Raw genomic sequence first — 20,509 nt, 5'->3', positions numbered from 1 at the left:
AAATAATAAAACAAAAACGAAGAGAAGAAGAACATCTATCTCATCACTCCAGTTACATCATAGGGGTTATTCATATGGGCACAGAAGACATCAAACATATTTTTACTTTATTTTTAAAGCTGCCCAGAGAGGACGTTGTTTTTATGGGCAGAGGCAACTCATTCCATTCTGAGGCTCCAGTATACAAGAAAGTACCTTTCCCAGCATTACTTATAAGCACACATCAGCAACACCTGATCTGGTGCTGTGATTGTGTGCATCCCTAACACGAGGAAAGTAATCACTTAGATATCTGGGCGCAGGACCATAAATACTCCTGTAAACCAAACCTAGTCTAATCTGGGACACCCTAGCCTCAACATGCAGCCAGTTTAGTTCCTGATCCTGACTACTAAAACCTCTGTTAGCTACCTGGGATGAATGGAGATAGGGGGTGAGGTGCTGACTAGGGAACTTGAAACTCTCGACCCTCTCCACTTCAGTCCCATCGATGTTAATGGGGGCCTGTTCGTAGGGGGGCTGTAGTGGAGCAGGTTGAAAGCCACCATTTTATTACGTTTGCAATCGCAACAAATAATCTGCTCAGACCCCAACCAAGGAGCATCAAAAGTCGTTCTATAAATTCTCAGACAACACAAAGATTCCTTGATGCCCTTCCAGACTCCTTCTGCCTACCCAAGGACGTCAGAGGACAAAAATCAGTTAACCACCTAACTGAGGAACTCAATTTAACCTTGTGCAATACCCTAGATGCAGTTGCACCCCTATAAACGAAAAACATTTGTCATAAGAAACTAGCTCCCTGGTATACAGAAAATACCCGAGCTCTGAAGCAAGCTTCCAGAAAATTGGAACGGAAATGGCACCACACCAAACTGGAAGTCTTCCGACTAGCTTGGAAAGACAGTACCGTGCAATATCGAAGAGCCCTCACTGCTGCTCGATCATCCTATTTTTCCAACTTAATTGAGGAAAATAAGAACAATCCAAAATGTATTTTTGATACTGTCGCAAAGCTAACTAAAAAGCAGCATTCCCCAAGTGAGGATGGCTTTCACTTCAGCAGTAATAAATTCATGAACTTCTTTGAGGAAAAGATCATGATCATTAGAAAGCAAATTACGGACTCCTCTTTAAATCTGCGTATTCCTCCAAAGCTCAGCTGTCCTGAGTCTGCACAACAATGCCAGGACCTAGGATCAAGAGAGACACTTAAGTGTTTTAGTACTATATCTCTTGACACAATGATGAAAATAATCATGGCCTCTAAACCTTCAAGCTGCATACTGGACTCTATTCCAACTAAACTACTTAAAGAGCTGCTTCATGTGCTTGGCCCTCCTATATTGAACATAATAAACGGCTCTCTATCCACCGGATGTGTACCAAACTCACTAAAAGTGGCAGTAATAAAGCCTCTCTTGAAAAAGCCAAACCTTGACCCAGAAAATATTTAAAAAACTATCGGCCTATATTGAATCTTCCATTCCTCTCAAAAATGTTTGGAAAAGCTGTTGCACAGCAACTCACTGCCTTCCTGAAGACAAACAATGTATACGAAATGCTTCAGTCTTGTTTTAGACCCCATCATACCACTGAGACTGCACTTGTGAAGGTGGTAAATGACCTTTTAATGGCGTCAGACCGAGGCTCTGCATCTGTCCTCGTGCTACTAGACCTTAGTGCTGCATTTGATACCATCGATCACCACATTATTTTGGAGAGATTGGAAACCCAAATTGGTCTACACGGACAAGTTCTGGCCTGGTTTAGATCTTATCTGTCGGAAAGATATCAGTTTGTCTCTGTGAATGGTCTGTCCTCTGACAAATCAACTGTACATTTCGGTGTTCCTCAAGGTTCTGTTTTAGGACCACTATTGTTTTCACTATATATTTTACCTCTTGGGGATGTCATTCGAAAACATAATGTTAACTTTCACTGCTATGCGAATGACACACAGCTGTACATTTCAATGAAACATGGTGAAGCCCCAAAATTGCCCTCGCTAGAAGCCTGTGTTTCAGACATAAGGAAGTGGATGGCTGAAAACGTTTTACTTTTAAACTCGGACAAAACAGAGATGCTTGTTCTAGGTCCCAAGAAACAAAGAGATCTTCTGTTGAATCTGACAATTAATCTTGATGGTTGTAAAGTCGTCTCAAATAAAACTGTGAAGGACCTCGGCGTTACTCTGGACCCTGATTTCTCTTTTGACGAACATATCAAGACTGTTTTAAGGACAGCTTTTTTCCATCTACGTAACAATGCAAAAATCCGAAATTTTCTGTCCAAAACTGTGGCAGAAAAATGAATCCATGCTTTTGTTACTTCTAGGATAGACTACTGCAATGCTCTACTTTCCGGCTACCCGAATAAAGCACTAAACAAACTTCAGTTAGTGCTAAATACGGCTGCTAGAATCCTGACTAGAACCCCAAAATTTGATCATATTACTCCAGTGCTAGCCTCCCTACACTGGCTTCCTGTTAAGGCAAGGGCTGATTTCAAGGTTTTACTGTTAACCTACAAAGCGTTACATGGGCTTGCTCCTACCTATCTTTCCGAGTTGGTCCTGCCGTACATACCTACACGTACGCTACGGTCACAAGACGCAGGCCTCCTAATTGTCCCTAGAATTTCTAAGCAAACAGCCGGAGGCAGGGCCTTCTCCTATAGATCTCCATTTTTATGGAATGGTCTGCCTACCCATGTGAGAGACGCAGACTCGGTCTCAACCTTTAAGTCTTTACTGAAGGCTTATCTCTTCAGTGGGTCATATGATTGAGTGTAGTCTGGCCCAGGAGTGTGAAGGTGAACGGAAAGGCTCTGGAGCAACGAACCGCCCTTGCTGTCTCTGGCTGGCCGGTTCCCCTCTCTCCACTGGGATTCTCTGCCTCTAACCCTATTACAGGGGCTGAGTCACTGGCTTACTGGTGCTCTTTCATGCCGTCCCTAGGAGGGGTGCGTCACTTGAGTGGGTTGAGTCACTGACGTGATTTTCCTGTCCGGTTTGGTGCCCCCCCCCCCCCCTTGGGTTGTGCCGTGGCGGAGATCTTTGTGGGCTATACTCGGCCTTGTCTCAGGATGGTAAGTTGGTGGTTGAAGATATCCCTCTAGTGGTGTGGGGGCTGTGCTTTGGCAAAGTGGGTGGGGTTATATCCTTCCTGTTTGTCCCTGTCCGGGGGTATCATCGGATGGGGCCACAGTGTCTCCTGACCCCTCCTGTCTCAGCCTCCAGTATTTATGCTGCAGTAGTTTATGTGTCGGGGGGCTAGGGTCAGTTTGTTATATCTGGAGTACTTCTCCTGTCTTATCCGGTGTCCTGTGTGAATTTAAGTATGCTCTCTCTAATTCTCTCTCTCTCTTTCTTTCTCTCTCTCGGAGGACCTGAGCCTTAGGACCATGCGTCAGGACTACCTGGCATGATGACTCCTTGCTGTCCTAAGTCCACCTGGCCGTGCTGCTGCTCCAGTTTCAACTGTTCTGCCTGCGGCTATGGAACCCCAACCTGTTCACCGGACGTGCTACCTGTCCCAGACCTGCTGTTTTCAACACTCTAGAGACCGCAGGAGCGGTAGATATACTCTTAATGATCAGCTATGAAAAACCAACTGACATTTACTCCTGAGGTGCTGACTTGCTGCACCCTCGACAACTACTGTTATTATTATTATTTGACCATGCTGGTCATTTATGAACATTTGAACATCTTGGCCATGTTCTGTTATAATCCCCACCCGGCACAGCCAGAAGAGGACTGGCCACCCCTCATAGCCTGGTTCCTCTATAAGTTTCTTCCTAGGTTTTGGCCTTCCTAGGGAGTTTTTCCTAGCCACCGTGCTTCTACACCTGCTTTGCTTGCTGTTTGGGGTTTTAGGCTGGGTTTCTGTACAGCACTTTGAGATATCAGCTGATGTACGAAGGGCTATATAAATACATTTGCTTTGATTTGATTCTTGGCGTCCACATCACCAACAAACTAACATGGTCCAAGCACACCAAGACAGTTGTGAAGAGGGCACGACAAAACCTTCTCCCCCTCAGGAGACTGAAAAGATTTGGCATGGGTCCTCAGATCCTAAAAAGGTTCTACAGCTGCACCATCGAGAGTATCCTGACTGGTTGTATCACTGCCTGGTATGGCAACTACTCAGCCTACGCTCGCGAGGCACTACAGAGGGTAGTGCATATGGGCCAGGACATCACTGTGGCCAAGCTTCCTGCCATCCAGGACCTCTATACCAGGCGGTGTCAGAGGAAGGCCCTAAAAATGTTCAAAGACTCCAGCCACCCTAGTCATAGACTGTTCTCTCTGCTACCGCACGGCAAGCGGTTCCGGAGCGCCAAGTCTAGGTCCAAGAGGCTTCTAACCAGCTTCTACCCCCAAGTCATAAGACTCCTGAACATATAATCAAATGGCTACCCAGACTATTTGCATTACCCCCCCCCCCCCCCCCCCCCCCCCCTTTTACGCTGCTGCTACTCTCTGTTATTATCTATGCATAGTCACTTTAATAACTCTACCTACATGTACATATTAACTCAATTACCTTGACTAACCCGGTGCCCCCGCACATTGACTCTGTACCGGTACTCCCTGTATATAGGCTCGCTATTGTTATTTTCCTGCTGCTCTTTAATTATTTGTTACTTTTATTTCTTATTTTTTGTAGGTATTTTTCTTAAAACTGCATGGTTGGTTAAGGGCTTGTAAGTAGGCATTTCACTATACGGTGAATGTTGTATTCGGCGTATTCGGCGTTTTGATTAGATTTTTCCTATAGTCCATAATCTGCTCCTTTGTCTTGCTCACATTTAGGGAGAGGTTTTTGTCCTGGCACCACACTGCCAGGTCTCTGACCTCCTCCCCATACTGCCCTACCAAGCGAAAAGGCAGTAATTGCTCATAGCGTGGAACTGAGAAAAATGGCTTTTATTTACCTTAGTTTCACAGTAACTTTATGCAGTTACTGCTAACATGACCCCTCAATTTCTCCAAAACACAATAGAGGCAGGATACTTGTCCACATGATTAAGCATGTATTTAATGTAGCAAAAATGACATTAACTCATTTTCGACCAAATGAGCAGTTACTGCCTTTTGATTGGTAGGGCAGCATAGGCTGTCTCATCGTTGTCGGTGATCAGGAAGACACATCACTGCTGTGTCTTCAGAAAACGTAATAATGGTGTTGGAGTCGTGCTTGGCCACATAGTCGTGGGTGAACATGGAGTACAGGAGGGGACTAAGCATGCACCTCTGAGGTGCCCCAGTGTTGAGGATCAGCATGGCAGATGTGTTGTTTCCTACCCTTACCACCTGGGGGCGGCCCGTCAGGAAGTCCAGGATTCAGTTGCAGATCGAGGTGTTTAGTCCCATGGTCCTTAGCTTAGTGATGACCTTTGTGGGCACTATGGTTTTGAATACTGAGCTGTAGTCAATGAACAGCATTCTCACATAGGTGTTCCTTTTGTAGGGCAGTGCGATTGAGATTGCGTTATCTGTGGATCTGTTGGGGCAGTATCGAATTGAAGTAGGTCTGGGGTTTCCGGCATGATGGTGTTGATGTGAGCCATGACCAGCCTTTCAAAGTACTTCATGGCTACCGACGAAATTCTTTGAAGTGCAATCAGTGTAAATGAAGGGGAGGAGACAGGTTAAATACGGATTTGTAAACCTTGAGACAATTGAGTCATGGATTGTGTATGTGTGCCATTCATAGAATGAATGGGGAAGACAAAATATTTAAGTGCCTTTGAACGGGGTATGGTAGTAGGTGCCAGGCACGCTGGTTTGTGTCAAAAACTACAAGGCTTCTGGGTTTTTCACTGCAGTTTCCCGTGTGTATCAAAAATGGTCCAACACCCAAAGGACATCCTGCCAACTTGAACGAACTGTGGGGGACTCGTGCAACTAGGAAGGTGTTCTTAATGTTTTGTGCACTCAGTGTACATTTCTATTTTATTAAAAGTGTATTGTTTTAAATATAGCCTGCACAATAACTCTCAGCGTTATAGTATTTGTGTAAAATTTGTGTAAACTTTTAATAATAAGAAGAATATGTCAAATTATCCATACACTTTTTCTGAGGTGGGGTCAATGCTGTGAAAAACAGTTATATTGCACTAGAGTCCTAAAACAAATATATTCCCCAAATTTAGCAATATATTCCCAAAGTGAAAACTAAAATCCGAGATTGTGCTGCCAGCATAATATCCTGCTGCTAGTAGAACGGTACTGTCACGAGTTATATGAACGTCTGCGGGCTAGGAACTCATTTTATCAGCAAACATGTTTCCAGGCGGATTAATTTGGCAAGGGACCAAGCTAGAGTTGCCGGCAAAATGGAAGTGTAAGCATTTTCTGACAATTTATTTCATCGACATAGATTTATGTTAAAATGGTCTAACTGTTGTGCGTAGTTGTTTTCTTGTGAAATATCTAGCTAGCTTTTCCTGTACAGACTCAGCAGTGCACGCAACACACTGTGATTATAAAACAAAGATGATACCTAGGCCTACATCTTATTGCCTGGATGCCTTGTGCCTGATCATGATTATGGAATCATGTATTTTTTTTAGCTAAATAACCAGAGTAGGTACTATTAGCTAGCTGTCTTATAAAGTTGTTTTCTTTCTGGCACAAACATGTTGTCCTCCGATTACCAGTATGCAGGTTGGCGTTCATTATCGTGAGTCTGAGCGATTTCCCCTTAAGCCTTAGATAGGCCAAGTTAAAATACGCTTCTTGGTCATAATTTAAAGTTGGGGTTAGGCATTCGGCTAAGCAGTGTGGTTAAGGTTAGGTTTGAAATCAGATTTTATGACTTTGTGGCTGTGCCAGTTAGTGACCAGTCTCCAGTTCTGCTTCCAGAACATTTTTCATGATGAAAAACGCTAACCTGCTGGTTCAAGACTATTTGAAAAATACATTTAGACTTTAGGAAATCTCACAAATCAACAGATTACCACTATAAATCTGTAGTTTTGGTGGGTCACAGGGGGTCTTCCACATTTCCACTTGTTGAGTGAGTCAAGTATGTAGTACAATCTCATGGCATTACAACGTAAGATGTTAGTCCTTTTCCATCGTCTGTCTCATGTTTATCTTTCAGGAAGGATGCCAATGCTGCTATGCTCAGCAACTATGAGGTAATTTATATTATTTGGTTGCGGCCCATTGTATTTTACATTTTTTTGTGTCATTTTGATATGTCATATGTCACTATTTGCATCCCGTCCCTCCCTCCCTCCATATTTCTTTCTGTCTCACGCACTCCCTCCCCCCACTGTACTTCTGTCTCACTCACCCCCCTATCCCCCTGTCACTGTATTTGCATCCCATCTCTCCCTCTGGTAATCTCTCTTCCTTCCTTTCTCACTCACTCCCCCTCCATCTCCCTCTCAATCTTTCTCTCTCCTAGGTGTACCAGCTCCTGACAGATCTGAAGGAACAGAGAAAGGACAGTGGGAAGAACAAACACAGCGCTGGACAACAGAACCTCAACACCATCATGTACGAGGTTAGTAACACACACCGCAGAACCTCAACATTTTTATATATGAGGTTAGTACCACGATGGGTACACACTCAACAACACACTGTAGCCAGAGACCAGCAGAACTTAATGTACAGGGTTTGCAGCAGACGCACACATGTTGTCTCTCTTTCCAGACGCTGAAGTACCTGTCCAAGACTCCGTGCAGCAGGCAGAACCCAGAGACGGTCAAGAACTTCCTTACCACCATGGTGCCTCACAAACTCACCAAGTCAGTGGCAAAACACACACACTACCCACTCCTCCTACCCCTGTGTAATCTCTGTCAAACACAAATGTAACTGTTACATGCCATTGAACATGACATGTCATTTGGAAACATATGACACACACACTGACAGTGATGTGTGTGTTTGTCCATAGGGCTGAGAAGCTGCAGCTACTGAACCACAGACCAGAGACTGCTGTAGAGATCCAACTGGTGAGACCATGCTTATCCTTCACTCTTTATTCTCTTACTCTCCTCCCTTTCTCTTGCTCATCTCCTTCTATCCTACACTAGTGTTTGTTGTGGGTGAGATTAACTATGTGTGTGTGTGTAGATGGTAGAGGAGAGTGAGGAGCGGTTGTCAGAGGAGCAGATTGAGGAGCTCATTCAGAAGGTCACAGACGTGCTCCCAGGCGACCCAGAACAAGAAGGCTCCGCCCCCGGCAATGAAGCAGAGATGGAAGAGGGCATTGACCAATAGCCACGAGTCCTGATGGAGCTTGTCTGTGACTGAGGGAGGGAGCCTGAGCTGAACAGGAGTTAAAACGGTATAGAGAACACTGGAAATCCACTTTCATGCTCATTTGGGTGGACTGGACATGGAAGTATGCAGAATGGAATACAGTCAGATATTACCATTGACAGTAACAAGACTGTTCCCATTCTGTGCATTACTAACCTACCTGTCTGCTTGGTTCAACTTCAGCTCTTACTCCTTCTGTGTTTACAGCACTGTTTCTTAACTAGTGTGTTCTGGAATTCACTTGCACTTACAGAATATATTTTCCAGTTAGTGTTCTCCTGTGCTACATGCTTTCATATAGTTAGCAGATTACAACGGGCTAATGTGAAGCTCCATTAACCATTACAGTTTAGGTACTGTTTGCGGCGTATCACAGAATTTCCGACCAACCTTAACTTGGCGACACTTACTCAATTTCCGACATGGAAAACAACCAATGTCTTACTAAAAATGTCAATGTCTAGTTGCAGGGGCTTTGTTTGAATTTAGAAAATGCTCTGTTATTAAATAAATAGTTTGCTCCAAGAAGTAATCCAAAAATGTGTACGCCGCCATCTTGTCTATTTCAAGTCTTCTCACTCATTGATCGAGACAGGTGAGTGTCATCATGACATGCAGCACTTTGTGGTGGACACCTACCACCTCTTGATCAATGAGAGAAGATTTAAAATGGTCAAGATGGCGACGTACACCTTGTTGGATTACTTCATGGAACAGAACTTTTATTTAATTGAATAACCAATTTTCTAAATTAAATTATGAACTGATGGTTCGAGGCCTGAATTCTGATTGGTTGAAAGCCGTTGTATGAGACCATATACCATGGGTATGACAACGTTACATTTTTACTGTTCTAATTACGTTGGTAACCAGTTTATCATAGCAATAAGACACCTCGGGGGTTTATGGTATATGGGCTGTATCCAGGCACTCCGCCTTGCGCATAAGAACAGTCCTTAGCCGTGGTATATTGGCCATATACCACACCCCCCCATGCCTTATTGCTTAAACGAACCCCTGCAACTAGACATGGACGTTTATAAGACATTGATTGTCTTCCAAGTTGGGAATTTTAGACGTATCGACAGTCTGGGTAAGGTTGGTTGAAAATTCTCTGCTACGCCAAACAGTACCTATCAGCCAGCTGGAACAGAGTAATGGTCTGACGAGGCAATATTTGTAATAACTAGCTTTCATAGTACAGTGAATGGAACATAGCTAGACAGAAGCACAAGCTTGGTGTGTTCAGAGAGAACAGTCAGGGAACACAGTTTTGACAGCACCCACCCTGTCCTCTACAGAGCACTTGCTTTCAGGTGCCATACAATGGGGTAGAAGGTAGACTTGTTTTGTATTTTGTTTGACATACAAGTATATTTACCCAATGTATGGTTTTCTTTGTAAATCCATTTGCCTAATAAAATCAAAGGCATACCATTGTGCGTTTTCCTTTGTGGATGAATGTTGGCGCGTTCGAGTGGTTCGCCTTTCAAAGTGTGTTGCATTATGGGGATAAATATTGTCTGACTTGCCGACTGCGTGAACAGACATGTCGGCTGCGTGAACTTTACAAGAACCATGTGATCAAAGCTCATGAAGACTCAACTGCAATCAACTTCAATTTTCTGCAACTTGCAGATGACGTTGTGGGAGGCACTATTTGTTGTGGGAGGCACTATTTGTCAATCAATCAATTTTGTTTTACCCACGCGAACGGGAACAAATATGTGACAAACAGGAAGCAACTTTGCCACGATTCAGATGTATATTGTGATGTACAAATGAATGTGATTTGAGGCTCTCTCCCCAATTGATAGTAAAATGAATACACTTAAGTGCTGTTATTGTAAAGTCTAGGAGCAACAATGACTCAGCTGTGAAGTGGTAGGCCACACAAGCTCACAAAACGGGACTGCTGAAGCGCGTAGTGTGTTTAAAAAAACAAAAACCAACAGCTGACCTCGGTTGTATCCAAACTGCCTCTGGATGCAAAGTCAGCACAATAACTGTTTGTCGGGAGCTTCATGAAATGGGTTTCCATGGCCGAGCGTAAGATCGCCATGCCAAGTGTTGGTTAGAGTTGTCTAAAGCTCGCCGCCATTGAACTCTGGAGCAGTGGAAACACATTCTCTGGAGTGATGAATCACGCTTCACCATACGGCAGTCCGACGGACTTATCTGGGTTTGGCGGATGCCAGGAGATCGCAACCTGCCCCAATGCGTAGTGCCAACTAAAGTTTGGTGGAGGAGGAGTAATGGTCTGGGGGTGTTTTTCATGGTTTGGGCTAGGCCCATTAGATCCAGTGAAGGGAAATCTTAACGCTACAATATACAATGATATTATAGACAATTCTGTGCTTGCAACTTTGTGGCAACAGTTTGGGGAAGGCCCTTTCCTGTTTCAGCATGATGATGCCCCACGCACAAAGGGAGGTCCATACAGAAAAGGTTTATCGATCGGTGTGAAAGAAATTGACTGGACTGCACAGAGCCCTGACTTCAACCCCATCGAACATCTTCGGGATGAATTGGAACGCCAACTGCGAGGCAGGCCTAATCGCACAACATCAGAGCCCGACCTTATTACTGCTCTTGTGGCTGAATGGAAGCAAGTCCCCGCTGCAATGTTCCAACATCTAGTGGAAAGCCTTCCCAGAAGAGTGGAGGCAGTTATAGCTGCAAAGGGTGGACCAACTCCATATTAATGCCCATGATTTTGGAATGAGATGTTTGTCGTGCAGGTGTCCACAATTTTGGTCATGTAGTGTATGTAAAAACTGTATTTTTTTGGTCGCTTGGGCCCAGATCCTGACTCTGACAATTGTCCAGTCACATTTATTTACAGTATTATGCAGCGAAGTAACAGGGTCCTGAATCCTCCTGTGGTTGCATTAAAAAAATCTAAAATATATATACACTACCATTCCAAAGATCGTGGTCACTTAGAAAAGTCTTTGTTTTTGAAAGAAAAACACATTTTTTCCATTTAAAATAACATCAAATTGATCAGAAATACAATGTAGACATTGTTAATGTTGTAAATTTCTTGTAGCTGGAAACGCCAGATTTTTCATGGAATATCTACAGAGGCCCATTATCCGCAACCATTACTCCTGTGTTCCAAGGGCACTAGAAAACCATTTTGCAATTGTTAGCACAGCTGAAAACGGTTGTGCTGATTTTAAAGAAGAAATAAAACTGGCCTTTAGAGTAGTTGAGTGTCTGGAGCATCAGCATTTGTGAGTTTGATTACAGGCTCAAAATGGCCAGAGCCTGACTGGCCATTTCATATGCTCTTTTTAATCACAGTAATAGGCAGTGATTTGTCAGTCACAGTGAGCTTGATAACGTGAAAGAATCCTTTTCATAGCATCACTTTCATATACTGTACATTAAGACAAATCCTTCTACGTTGAGTATTAGAACGCAGTTTACATAACCTGATAATGACTTCACAACAAGCCACATGCAGACAACTTACAAAATGCAATATTGCATTTGAGGGTTCCTTTTTCTGATGAAAATAGTTATTTGATGCATGGCCTACTATTTCTAACTGGGAAAATAAATTCCTACGTCTTTTGTGAGTAAAATCCTTTTTCCAAAATTGATTTAGGTAAATCTTTGTGAAGAGGTATGAGGGTTGTGATATGGGTCATTTAATAGTAAAATCATTTAAGGGATCAATACATTTCTATATTGCTTCCCCAGTATCTGCATGAACCATCAGGCCAAGTGTTTTTGGTTGACAATGCTGGACAGAAAGAGAAGGAGGAATCGGAAACACGCTGCATTCAAATTCAGGTCTTAGTTATTCCATTGTACTGGATCTAAAACATATTAGCATTTTACATACATTCATAAGTGTAATACTTTTTTATGACATACTGTGAAAAACTCTTGGCTGCTGGCTCTGTCACTTTCAGACATGCGCAGAGCAGACTTGAACCACAGGGGTTCTCTGTAAAGAGAGAGTAATCCAAAAGGCACAGACACACCCCTTGACTTTCAATTGGCACCGTTGACCTGTATGTATTCTCTCCTGATTGGCTCTGTGGTGCACAATCTGGCCATCTAACTAAAGTGCCAGAGGTATGAGGAGAGACATCCTCCTTTGTATTTATGGGGACAAATATTTCCTAACACTTTGGATCTTATTCTTGGACAGTTAGAAGACACAATGCATCAATGCAAAAACATTTTTATTACTAATTACTGTCCATGAGTAACCTCAACCTTGTGGGCCTATGGGTGTTTGGGCCAATAAAGTGCCAACTCAATTCTACCACTGACTAGTCTCTCATGCCCCTATGAACGGGGACACAGGGCAATAGTTTTTAATCTAAACCAGCCCCTTTTTACTGGAGTACACTAACCCCTAATTGGGGCTCTTTTCTTGACACATAGTAGCAGTTTACCAGATAAGAAGTCAAGAAGATCAAAAAGTAGATTGTTGTAACATCCTGTGCTGGCCCCATTGTCATATCCATTCTGGATTCTGAGTGGTAAAATCATAGCTGAAAAATGCTTCTATGTATGTGTATACATTTTCCGCCAAGACAGAACTGCCAAAGGGGGTGGAGTTGCAATCTACTGCAGAGACAGCCTGCAGAGTTCTGTCACGCTATCCAGGTCTGTGCCCAAACAGTTTGAGCTTCTACTTTTAAAAATCCACCTTTCCAGAAATAAGTCTCTCACTGTTACCGGTTGTTACAGACCCCCCTCAGCCCCCAGCTGCGCCCTGGACACCATGTGTGAATTAATTGCCCCCCATTTATCTTCAGAGTTTGTACTGTTAGGTGAACTAAACTGGGATATGCTTAACACCCCGGCCGTCCTACAATCTAAGATAGATGCCCTCAACCTCACCCAAATTATCATGGAACCTACCAGGTACAACCCCAAATCCGTAAACTCAGGCACCCTCATAGATATCATCCTGACCAACCTGTCCTCTAAATACAACTCTGCTGTCTTCAACCAGGATCTCAGCGATCACTGCCTCATTGCCTGCATCCGTAATGGGTCCGCGGTCAAACGACCACCCCTCATCACAGTCAAACGCTCCCTAAAACACTTCAGCGAGCAGGCCTTTCTAATCGACCTGGCCCGGGTATCCTGGAAAGATATTGACCTCATTCCGTCAGTAGAGGATGCCTGGTTATTCTTTAAAAGTGCTTTCCTCAACATCTTAAATAAGCATGCCCCAATCAAAAAATGTAGAACCAGGAACAGATATAGCCCTTGGTTCACTCCAGACCTGACTGCCCTTGACCAGCACAAAAACATTCTGTGGCGTACTGCATTAGCATCGAATAGCCCCTGCGATATGCAACTTTTCAGGGAAGTTAGGAAACAATATACACAGGCAGTTAGGAAAGCAAAGGCCAGCTTTTTCAAACAGAAATTTGCATCCTCTAGCACAAACTCCAAAAAGTTCTGGGACACTAAAGTCCATGGAGAATAAGAGCTGCTGCCCACTGCACTGAGGCTAGGAATCACTGTCACCACCGATAAATCTATGATTATCGAGAATTTCAATAAGTGTATTTCTACGGCTGGCCATGCTTTCCACCTGGCTACCCCTACTCCGGTCAACAGCTCTGAACCCCCCACAGCAACTCGCCCAAGCCTCCCCCATTTCTCCTTCACCCAAATCCAGATAGCTGATGTTCTGAAAGAGCTGCAAAATCTGGACCCCTACAAATCAGCTGGGCTAGACAATCTGGACCCTCTCTTTCTAAAATTATCCGCCGCAATTGTTGCAACCCTTATTACTAGCCTGTTCAACCTCTCTTTCGTATCGTCTGAGATCCCCAAAGATTGGAAAGCTGCCGCGGTCATCCCCCTCTTCAAAGGGGGAGACATTCTAGACCCAAACTGTTACAGACCTATATATATCCTACCCTGCCTTTCTAAGGTCTTCGAAAGCCAAGTCAACAAACAGATCACCGACCATTTCTAATCCCACCGTACCTTCTCCGCTATACAATCTGGTTTCTGAGCTGGTCATGGGTGCACCTCAGCCACACTCAAGGTCCAAAATGATATCATAATCGTCATCGACAAAAGACAGTACTGTGCAGCCATATCCATCGACCTGGCCAAGGCTTTTCGACTCTGTCAATAACCGCAATTCTCGGGCCGACTCTTTTCTCTGTATACATCAATGTCGCTCTTGCGGCTGGTGATTCTATGATCCACATCTACGCAGACTACACCATTCTGTATACTTCTGGCCCTTCTTCGGACACTGTGTTTAACTAACCTCCAGACGAGCTTCAATGCCATACAACTCTCCTTCCATGACCTCCAACTGCTCTTAAATGCAAGTAAAACTAAATGCATGCTCTTCAACCGATCGCTGCCCCCATCTGCCCACCCGCCTAACATCACTACTCTGGACGGTTCTGACTTAGAATATGTGGACAACTACAAATACCTAGGTGTCTGGTTAGACTGTAAACTCTCCTTCCAGACTCACATTAAGCATCTCCAATCCAAAATTAAATCTAGAATCGGCTTCCTATTTCGCAACAAAGCATCCTTCACTCATGCTGCCAAACATACCCTCGTAAAACTGACTATCCTACCGATCCTTGACTTTGGCGATGTCATTTATAAAATAGCCTCCAACTCTCTGCTCAGCAAATTGGATGTAGTCTATCACAGTGCCATCCGTTTCATCACCAAAGCCCCATATACTACCCACCACTGCGACCTGTATGCTCTCGTTGGCTGGCCCTCGCTTCATATTCGTCGCCAAACCCACTGGATCCAGGTCATCTATAAGTCCTTGCTAGGTAAAGCCCCACCTTATCTCAGCTCACTGGTCACCATAGCAGCACCCACCCATTGCACACGCTCCAGCAGGTATATTTCACTGGTCACCCCCAAAGCCAATTCCTCCTTTGGCCGCCTTTCCTTCCAGTTCTCTGCTGCCAATGACTGGAACGAATTGCAAAAATCACTGAAGCTGGAGACTCATATCTCCCTCACTATCTTTAAGCATCAGCTATCAGAGCAGCTTACAGATCATTATCATATTTTTATTTATTTATATATATATATTTTGTTTGCCTTCACCTCCCTTATCTCACCTCACTTGCTCACATTGTATATAGACTTATTTTTCACTGTATTATTGACTGTATGTTTGTTTTACTCCATGTGTAACTATGTGTTGTTGTATGTGTTGAACTGCTTTGCTTTATCTTGGCCAGGTCGCAATTGTAAATGAGAACGTGTTCTCAACTTGCCTACCTGGTTAAATAAAGGGGAAATAAATAAAAATCATTGCACCTGTACGTAGCCCATCTGTAAATAGCCCATTCAACTACCTCATCCCCATATTGTTATTTTTTTATTTCTTTTTTTTAAATAGCTCCTTTGCACCACAATATCTCTACTTGCACATTCATCTTCTGCGCATCTCACTCCAGTGTGTATTTGCAAAATTGTAATTATTTCGACACTACGGCCTATTTATTGCCTTACCTCCCTAATCTTACTTCATTTACACACACTGTACATAGACTTTTGTATTGTGTTATTGACTGTACGTTTGTTTATTTCATGTGTGACTGTGTTGTTGTTTGTGTCACACTGCTTGGCTTTATCTTGGCCAGGTCGCAGTTGTAAATGAGAACTTGTTCTCAACTGGCTTACCTGGTTGAATAAAGGTGAAATAAAAAAATAAAAAAAATACTGTATGTGGGAATGTCTTATGTCCGTCCTACATGTAGTGTTGGTACATGGAATATTCCTCAACTGCATATATCATAAATTGCTATTGCAAATAGAAGTATTATGTTCAACAACTGACATTTTCAGATATTATTTTGACAACCACACTTTGGTGCTTACAATTCATTCTCTATTGTCATAGATTTGGTGGGCACTGTCATCTGTGATCTTTGTGATAGGACTTTCTTTAAGCACGTACTGATGAAATTGTCCCTTAATATTTTTTTCTTAAAGTCTACAAACGCTCTACATTTATTCACTCTGATAGGGTTGGATCCTATATGCTACTTTTATTATTGTCCTGTAAATGGTTCAGTGCCTATAATTTAGGCTGTGTAGACTGGGGCATAAAGGAAATTACCTCTGCTAATAAATTACTACTAGATTATAGTGATAAAGAAAACAGCATACACATTTGGCTTGTGTATTCATTTGCCTATAACTAATCATAATTCCATTTATTTTTACATAAAAAAGAGAATACTTCAAAATGAGAAGATCCTGCCATGGAAAAGACGACTGGGCGGACATAAAGTGTAAAGGAGGGGAAATAACTCACCACATGCAGCAAGACACCTTCAGCTGTGGGGTCTTTGTAATGCAGGTTTGATAGTTATATTTTCAATAATGATGGGTTAGCTATTATGTGACAATTAGGTAAAAAACGATTTTATTTTTTGGTGTAGATGGCCAAGGAAGTTGCACAGAACTTCCCCAACATCCCCTCCCAAATTGATATAGAACCTTCAAAAACACATGGAGCAACTGTGAAAAGAAATGGCTGAGGATATACTAAAAATGTCTGGTATGTAATTACATTTAATTCAAAGTAAATGTAAATTCTTTATTTTTATGTAGTTGTGTGGGACAGCCAAATGTTCAGTTCATGCCTATGATTTCAGAGTTCAACAAAGCCAACAACTGCTTCATGTGTGCCACTGATAAAGAACCTGGATGTGGCCCAAAGACTGACTGGGTTAGTAACTTTATTTAACATGTTTATAATCTTTTGACAACAGTGACGGCATGTAAGACAATTTATGATATAACAATGGATGGCTAATTCGTCATACTGCATTGATATTTGATTGTATTTATAACGTGTTACGCTTTGTTTTGTTTTGATTGAATGTTTTGCATGCTAACAGTGGTTCCATGTGCTGTAACTAGGAATGAAGACAAAAGTTCAACAGAGTAGAGAACACAAACTGGAGGTGCTGTCTTTGTTGTTGAAAATGTATGCTATACCAGATCCACACTGAAGAGGCTCTGAAATGTTCATCAACCAGGGATAAAGAGAAAGTTAACACTGTGAAATGCTTCATACTTATTTGAAGTTAAGTGTCTGACGTTGGAAAAGATTAAAGGTCTACAATTTCTGTTTTAATTTGTCAATATTACATTTTTATTCATGGATTTACTGGCCACCATTACTGTGGTTACATGTTCAGTATATGTTTTGACCAGCAAACCCACTGCAGACTAGCTCACTCTCCATCCCTTCTTTGGACAATTAATAGCATGACTCTCGTACTTTGCCCTTTTCCTTTATGGTTGATATTAACGATGAAAGGAGATACTATCTGTCTCTCTCCTATTGTGTACTGCTGTTAAAGACTGGAAAAATAAAATAAAAACGGAAAATAAGTACTTAGAACTACCAATTATTGTAGATAAATATTAAAGAAAAGGGTAAACACAACACTGGACTGAACCCCCTAATTGTCAAACTACTATTAATGTACAACAATATAGAAAATACAGAACTAGAGGTAATGCAATATGGGTGTATATCCACTGCATGCTTCTTAGGTGTGTAATTGACATGACCAAGGAGCTATTGCAAATTTGAAACTATGAAAAATGTACATTACACCGCGTGATTTTACAGTACACAAACAAGAGTGCAATATAGAAGGGTAGTCAGTGGACATTAGGTCAAATGACAAAGGATCTATTGAAAATCTAAATTTTGAAAAATGTATGTAAAACCATGTGAGATGAAAATAGACAAACTAAAGGGTGTGCAATGTGTGTCTATGTCATCGGGTTAGCTACAACCAGTTTTGAAAGTGTAAGGAGTAATGGTTAAAGAGCTATTGAAATTTGAAAAAATTGATTTGTCACTATGTTGACGGTCCCTAACTGCTGTTGGTGGACGTAAGGAAAACTACAGGCGAATATCCGTTGAATATCCAACCTGAAACTGTCTTTACCTCGGTAATCTGAAGATGGTGCTGGCTAAAGCTAAAACTGGAGAGTGTAGAGAGTATAGGGATATTGTTATCCACGTTGGCACCAACGATGTTAGGATGAAACAGTCAGAGGTCACCAAGCGCAAAATAGCTTCAGCATGTAAATCATTGTCTCTGGCCCCTTCCCAGTTAGTGGGAGTGATGAGCTCTACAGCAGAGTCTCACAACTCAATCGCTGGTTGAAAACTTTTTTCTGCCCCTCCCAAAAGATAGAATTTGTAGATAATTGGCCCTCTTTCTGCGACTCGCACACAAACAGGACCAAGCCTGGCCTGTTGAGGAGTGACGGACTCCATCCTTGCTGGAGGGGTGCTCTCATCTTATCTACGAACATAGACAGGGCTCTAACTCCCCTAGCTCCACAATGAGATAGGGTGCAGGCCAGGCAGCAGGTTGTTATCCAGCCTGCCAGGTTAGTGGAGTCTGCCACTAGCACAGTCAGTGTAGTCAGCTCAGATATCCCCATTGAGACCGTGTCTGTGCCTCGAACTAGGTTGGGCAAAACTAAACATGGCGGTGTTCGCCTTAGCAATCTCACTGGAATAAAGACGACCTCCATTCCTGCCATTATTGAAAGAGATCGTGATACCTCACATCTCAAAATAGGGCTACTTAATGTTAGATCCCTCACGTCAAAGGCAGTTATAGTAAATTAACTAATCACTGATCATAATCTTGATGTGATTGGCCTGACTGAAACCTGGCTTAAGCTTGATGAATTTACTGTGTTAAATGAGGCCTCACCTCCTGGTTACACTAGTGACCATATCCCGCAAAGGCGGAGGTGTTGCTAACATTTACAATAGCAAATGTCAATTTATAAAAAATAAAAAAAATGTTTTTGTCTTTTGAGCTTCTAGTCATGAAATCTATGCAGCCTACTCAATCACTTTTTATAGCTACTGTTTACAGGCCTCCTGGGCCATATACAGCGTTCCTCACTGAGTTCCCTGAATTCCTATCGGACCTTGTAGTCATAGCAGATAATATTCAAATTTTTGGTGACTTTAATATTCACATGGAAAAGTCCACAGACCCACTCCAAAAGGCTTTCGGAGCCATCATTGACTCAGTGGGTTTTGTCCAACATGTCTCTGGACCTACTCACTGCCACAGTCATACTCTGGACCTAGTTTTGTCCCATGGAATAAATCTTGTGGATCTTAATGTTTTTCCTTATAACCCTGGACTATCGGACCACCATTTTATTACGTTTGCAATCGCAACAAATTATCTGCTCAGACCCCAACCAAGGATCATCAAAAGTCATGCTATAAATTCTCGGACAACCCAAAGATTTCTAGATGCCCTTCCAGAATCCCCCCGCCTACCCAAGGACGTCAGAGTACAAAAATCAGTTAACCACCTAACTGAGGAACTCAATTTAACCTTGCGCAATACCCTAACCTTGCGTCCACTCCTAAAAACCAAAAACATTTGTCATAAGAAACTAGCTCCCTGGTATACACGAAATACCCGAGCTCTGAAGCAAGCTTCCAGAAAATTGGAACGGAAATGGCGTCACACCAATCTGGAAGTCTTCCGACTAGCTTGGAAAGACAGTACCGTGCAGTATCGAAGAGCCCTCACTGCTGCTCGATCATCCTATTTTTCCAACTTAATTTAGGAAAGTAAGAACAATCCAAAATTTATTTTTGATACTGTCGCAAAGCTAACTAAAAAGCAGCATTCCCCAAGAGAGGATGGCTTTCACTTCAGCAGTGATAAATTCATGAACTTTTTTGAGGAAAAGATCATGATCATTAGAAAGCAAATTACGGACTCCTCTTTAAATCTGCGTATTCCTCCAAAGCTCAGTTGTCCTGAGTCTGCACAACTCTGCCAGGACCTAGGATCAAGGGAGACACAAGTGTTTTAGTACTATATCTCGACACAATGATGAAAATAATCACGGTCTCTAAACCTTCAAGCTGCATACTGGACCCTATTCCAACTAAACTACTGAAAGAGCTGCTTCCTGTGCTTGGCCCTCCTATGTTGAACATAATAAACAGCTATCTATCCACCGGATGTGTACCAAACTCACTAAAAGTGGCAGTAATAAAGCCTCTTTTGAAAAACCCAAACCTTGACCCAGAAAATATAAAAACGATCCGCCTATATCGAATCTCCCATTCCTCTCAACATTTTTTGAAAAAGCTGTTGCGCAGCAACTCACTGCCTTCCTGAAGACAAACAATGTATACGAAATGCT

The 20,509-nt window shown here is 42.6% G+C and overlaps 1 protein-coding gene across 1 annotated transcript; it reads left to right on the top strand.

Moving 5' to 3' along the window:
* The first annotated feature begins 6,287 nt into the window (after window positions 1-6,287).
* LOC120056691 (calcitonin gene-related peptide-receptor component protein) lies at window positions 6,288-9,730 on the top strand. The gene is made up of 6 exons (XM_039004898.1): window positions 6,288-6,356; window positions 7,119-7,155; window positions 7,428-7,526; window positions 7,679-7,773; window positions 7,926-7,983; window positions 8,105-9,730. The coding sequence occupies exons 1-6, from the start codon at window positions 6,349-6,351 to the stop codon at window positions 8,249-8,251; spliced, it is 444 nt and encodes a 147-aa protein (XP_038860826.1). The 5' UTR covers window positions 6,288-6,348; the 3' UTR covers window positions 8,252-9,730.
* Window positions 9,731-20,509: the final 10,779 nt, after the last annotated feature.

This window comes from Salvelinus namaycush, chromosome 12 (genome assembly GCF_016432855.1).
Source record: "Salvelinus namaycush isolate Seneca chromosome 12, SaNama_1.0, whole genome shotgun sequence".
Taxonomy (NCBI): Eukaryota; Metazoa; Chordata; class Actinopteri; order Salmoniformes; family Salmonidae; genus Salvelinus; species Salvelinus namaycush.
Note: the sequence above shows the minus strand (reverse complement) of the source record. Positions and strands in the feature narration are given on the sequence as shown.